Here is a 4399-nt window from a genome sequence, read left to right as displayed (position 1 = left end):
CTTCCAGAAGGACAACCATCTCTGCAGCACTCCACCAATCAGGCCTTTATGTTAGACTGGCCAGACGGAAGCCACTCCTCAGTAAAAGGCACATGACAGCCCGCTTGGAGTTTGCCAAAAGGCACCTAAAGGACTCTCACCATGAGAAACAAGATTCTCTGGTCTGATGAAACCAAGATTGAACTCTTTGGCCTGAATGCCAAATGTCATGTCTGGAGGAAACCTGACACCATCCCTACAGTGAAGCATGGTAGTGGCAGCATCATGCTGTGGGGATGTTTTTCAATGACAGGGTCTGGGAGACTAGTCAGGATCGAGGGAAAGATGAACGGAGCAAAGTACAGAGAGATCCTTGATGAAAACCTGCTCCAGAGCACTCAGTACCTCAGACTGGGGCAAAGGTTCACCTTCCAACAGGACAACGACCCTAAGCACACTGACAAGACAACGCAGGAGTGGCTTCGGGACAAGTCTCTGAATATCCTTGAGTGGCCCAGCCAGAGCCCGGACTTGAACCCGATCTAACGTCTCTGGAGAGACCTGAAAATAGCTTGCAGCGACGCTCCCCATCCAACCTAACAGAGCTTGAGAGGATCTGCAGAGAAGAATGGGAGAAACTCCCCAAATACAGGTGAGCCAAGCTTGTAGCGTCATACCCAAGAAGACTTGAGGCTGTAATCGCTGCCAAAGGTGCTTCAATAAAGTACTGTGTAAAGCGTCTGAATATTTACGTAAATGTGATATTCAGACTGTTTAAAAAAAAAAAAAAAAACTGTTTTTGCTTTGTCATTATGGGGTATTGTGTGTAGATTGATGAGGGGAAAAAACGTTATATAGTACCAGTGGAGTATACACCACCAGTTTATGTAATAGCCAGGAGACACAGCCCTGCTACGTTGGGCAAGGCTTGTGTATAGCCTTCATCTGGATGCTCTCCTTATATTCAATATCAGAGGTCAATGCCTGGTCCTCAGAGGTCAATGCCTGGTCCTCAGCGGTCAATGCCTGGTCCTCAGCGGTCAATGCCTGGTCCTCAGCGGTCAATGCCTGGTCCTCAGCGGTCAATGCCTGATCCTCAGCGGTCAATGCCTGGTCCTCAGAGGTCAATGCCTGGTCCTCAGAGGTCAAGACCTGGTCATCAGGTGTCACATCTATATTATAGGTCTCTGAGGTGGCGAGCTCACAGGCCCTGGAGGCAGGGTCATCCTCACAGGCCCGTACTGCAGGGGTGTCCCTGTGGGTGGAGTTACTAGACTTGTGGGAGGAGCTCAGGGAGTTGGTGGGACTGAGCTGCACGGCGGTGGTGTCCTGCAGCGTGTGTTCGCTCGTCTCCATCTCAAACGTGGCGCCGGCCCCCATCCGCATCAGCCCCCAGCTCTCTCCCCTCTTGGCCTTACGGGTATTGTGGGCCGGGGGCCGCCGGCTACACACGCAGCACGCCCCGAAAAAGGACAGAGCCACAAGTAGGAGCAGGGGCCCAATGACGATGGATGGGTTGCTAGCGGGAATGAAGGATTTGAAAGTGAAAGCCCCCACCAATGTGATGTTGATGCCCGCCAGCATGATCCCCAGGCCACAGGCACAGCACAGGGCCGGGGAGGGGAGACTCTGGGGCCGCAGGGCCCATTTTCTGGATGCTTTCTTGGGCCCAAAGGTCCTGGAGCTCTTGTCGGAAAGGACCATCTCTCTAGGCTTGATGATGGGTACTGTCTAACTCAGATCTTTTTAGGATTGCATATTGCAAATACAATGTAATAGGCTTGATTAATGACAAGATAGTCCAGCCCAGATACAGGTCAGGTCATGGTTTTCTCTGCCCTACAAGAGATAGACAGAAGAGTCAGATGATGTGTTCCTGCCATAGAAATAGGTTTTCTTGAAATAGGTCATTGTCACACAGGTCTAAAGGTAATCGAACTGACATTGAGGGAGAAAAGCTGATGCATTATGCATCCATGTGTAATAAATGCTACAAAGACTAGATAAATCAAGGGTATTATTGTCCTTATCTCTGCAACATTTTGATGCCCGGTTTTCACATTCAGAGCTCATTGTTTTGTTCATAAGTACAGAAAGAACAATTACAATCACACTTTCTTCTGCAAGTCAAATAAATAATTGCTTCTTTATTTCTATTTGCAAAGCTACACGCAGACATTCATAGACAACATTGTGGTAGTGATCTTATCTTATTAAAAGTGCATTCTATACTACATAAATTGCAATATAAGTTTAAGACTGACAAAGCCAATAAACTAAACTGTCTAAACTGTTTACAGATTTGGCTACCCTGATTAAAAATGAAAAATGTCAGTACCATTATAGTTCTCTAATTTAAATTGTTGTTTAAAGACCAACATACAGTATCTTCTAAAATCACTAATTGACATTTTACAATTCCTTTAGAATAGACAAGATCAATAAATCTTCTCTTGGTGATGAAAACATCAAATAGCCTACAACGCCTTTGAGAGCACTTGATTTTACTTACATTTGATCAGTTCCCTAATTTAGGTAATGTTGTTTGAAATCCCCCGTCGTTTGCCTCACATTTCGATCCGAGCCGTCGACTGTAGATTACACTCTTGTGCGCTCACACAGCCAACAAGGTGAAATACGATAGAGGAAAAGAGAGGAGCGCTCGTTAGTTTCATTAATGGTTAACGCTAAACCACTAGGGGCGCCATATGAACGCCATTCACTGATGAACACTTGGCTGTACAATTACAGTCCAACGAGACTGTTAAACCACAAAGACTAATGGTTGAACAAACCAACACAGACAGGAGAGTTTTTCAAATTACTTTTTCATTCTATTCCAGATATCTGTAGCAATTGACTATGCAAGCAAATTATATGTTTTTGCAGAAATTGAAAGAGCTCAATATGTAGCCTATTATGGGGAGTCTTGTTAATTTGTATCATTAATAAAGCAAATGATTGCGATGCAATCAAACCAGGATAGCACTGTGAAAAGCTTGTTTTGGAAACCTGCTATAGCCCAGACAAATTAATCCACACCTGGTTCAGAACTATCCACCAACACAGTGCAACAAATAAAGCATTATTTGTGATGTGCCTTCCTCTCCAGCAGGGCCGGCGTTATGGGCGGGCCTTAGGGGACCTGGCCCGCCCGTCCGAATAAAATATTGAAATATTGATAATTTACTTGACAGAGACGCGGGCCGACAGAAAGAAGCATCAATCTCAGTTAAAGCATCCGAGCGAGCGAAACAGCGCCCATCTGTCTCAGTATGTGTAGACCATGTATCTGATGCTGTCTGGACCAAAAGAGTATAGCATGTCATACAATTTCTGGCCAGACAGCATCAGATACATGGGCTACATATAGAGTGGTGCGCTCGCTCGGATGCTTTATCCGGTGATATAGTTTCAGCAGAGAGGGAGAGGCGAAGCGAAAGGGCTCACTCTCGCCTAAATCTATCCAGTGTAAGCCCAATGCGTTTCTAAGCTTGCCCTAAAGTAAATTGATGTTTCGCCAAAATTATATAATTACTCCTGTCTAAATAAAATCATTCAAAATACTTCACCAGGGAGCATGACTTAGCCAAAGAGAATCAATAGCTTCTTTAAAAAATTGCTGTGGATTGTTTCAAATCACAAGTGTGTTTGGGAAGCCGGCAATTTGGGTACCGCGCGTGGCAAAAGATTTAGCTGATTGAGTTGCGGCTGTCAGTGAAAGCGTCTAAAATATGTGTGAAGATAATGTGTTTTGAGTATAATTTAAAAAGATACATCAAGAAGAAGGGGAGGGGGTGTGGCGAAGATATGGTGCGTCTCTCTCCAGAGCATGCATATGTAAGAAAGTGCACATTTTGTCAATGTCTTATTTCTGATTGTCTTAACTCACCACGTTCACCACTCATTTTTTCTTCGCCTCACAGAAGTCAACATAGTCCGTTTTTTTAAACATCTATTGCGAATGATAGTTCCTCGGTATTTGAAAAATCTTTCCAACACCCCCGGCCTCGATAATCACCAAGCCTCTGTGTGAAAGAGCAAAACATCAGGATCTGATGATCCCATATATTTAGTGGAAACGTAAAAAAACCCAAAGCTTTCTGTCCCGAGCTCACTGTCATAGGAAACTTTGAGGGCCTGGATAGGCTAGTTGATAAGGTTCTAGGGGGTAACTAGCCTTCCCTAAGAACAATGTCTAATTGCTGAAACAAAAAAGCAATGTTTGGAGAAAAAAATGGGTATGTGGATGAAGGTCATGCTTAGGCGAATAAACTATAAAGGGAATAAATGGCTACAGTTTACACTGTTTTAGCTATTTCATGAAATGTTGTTTTTAGAAAAGGGGCGTTTTTTTTAAAGTACCGGGGCAACCTGCTTCGTTTTCTTACTCTCTCTCTTCTTCTTGTTGATGTTTCTG

At 44.4% G+C, this 4399-nt stretch overlaps 1 protein-coding gene across 1 annotated transcript; it reads right to left on the bottom strand.

Moving 5' to 3' along the window:
• Positions 1 to 787: 787 nt before the first annotated feature.
• Positions 788 to 2593, bottom strand: LOC121532764 (transmembrane protein 275-like). The gene is made up of 2 exons (XM_041838562.1): positions 2492 to 2593; positions 788 to 1818 (listed from the first exon to the last, which is right to left on the bottom strand). The coding sequence occupies exon 2, from the start codon at positions 1681 to 1683 to the stop codon at positions 892 to 894; it is 792 nt and encodes a 263-aa protein (XP_041694496.1). The 5' UTR covers positions 1684 to 1818; positions 2492 to 2593; the 3' UTR covers positions 788 to 891.
• Positions 2594 to 4399: the final 1806 nt, after the last annotated feature.

The sequence above is a fragment of the Coregonus clupeaformis genome, chromosome 20, assembly GCF_020615455.1.
Source record: "Coregonus clupeaformis isolate EN_2021a chromosome 20, ASM2061545v1, whole genome shotgun sequence".
NCBI lineage: Eukaryota > Metazoa > Chordata > Actinopteri > Salmoniformes > Salmonidae > Coregonus > Coregonus clupeaformis.
Note: the sequence above shows the minus strand (reverse complement) of the source record. Positions and strands in the feature narration are given on the sequence as shown.

Bases quoted from the DNA above. Each gene is read 5' to 3' on its own strand.
- LOC121532764 (XM_041838562.1), bottom strand. From the start codon at position 1,683: ATGGTCCTTTCCGACAAGAGCTCCAGGACCTTTGGGCCCAAGAAAGCA.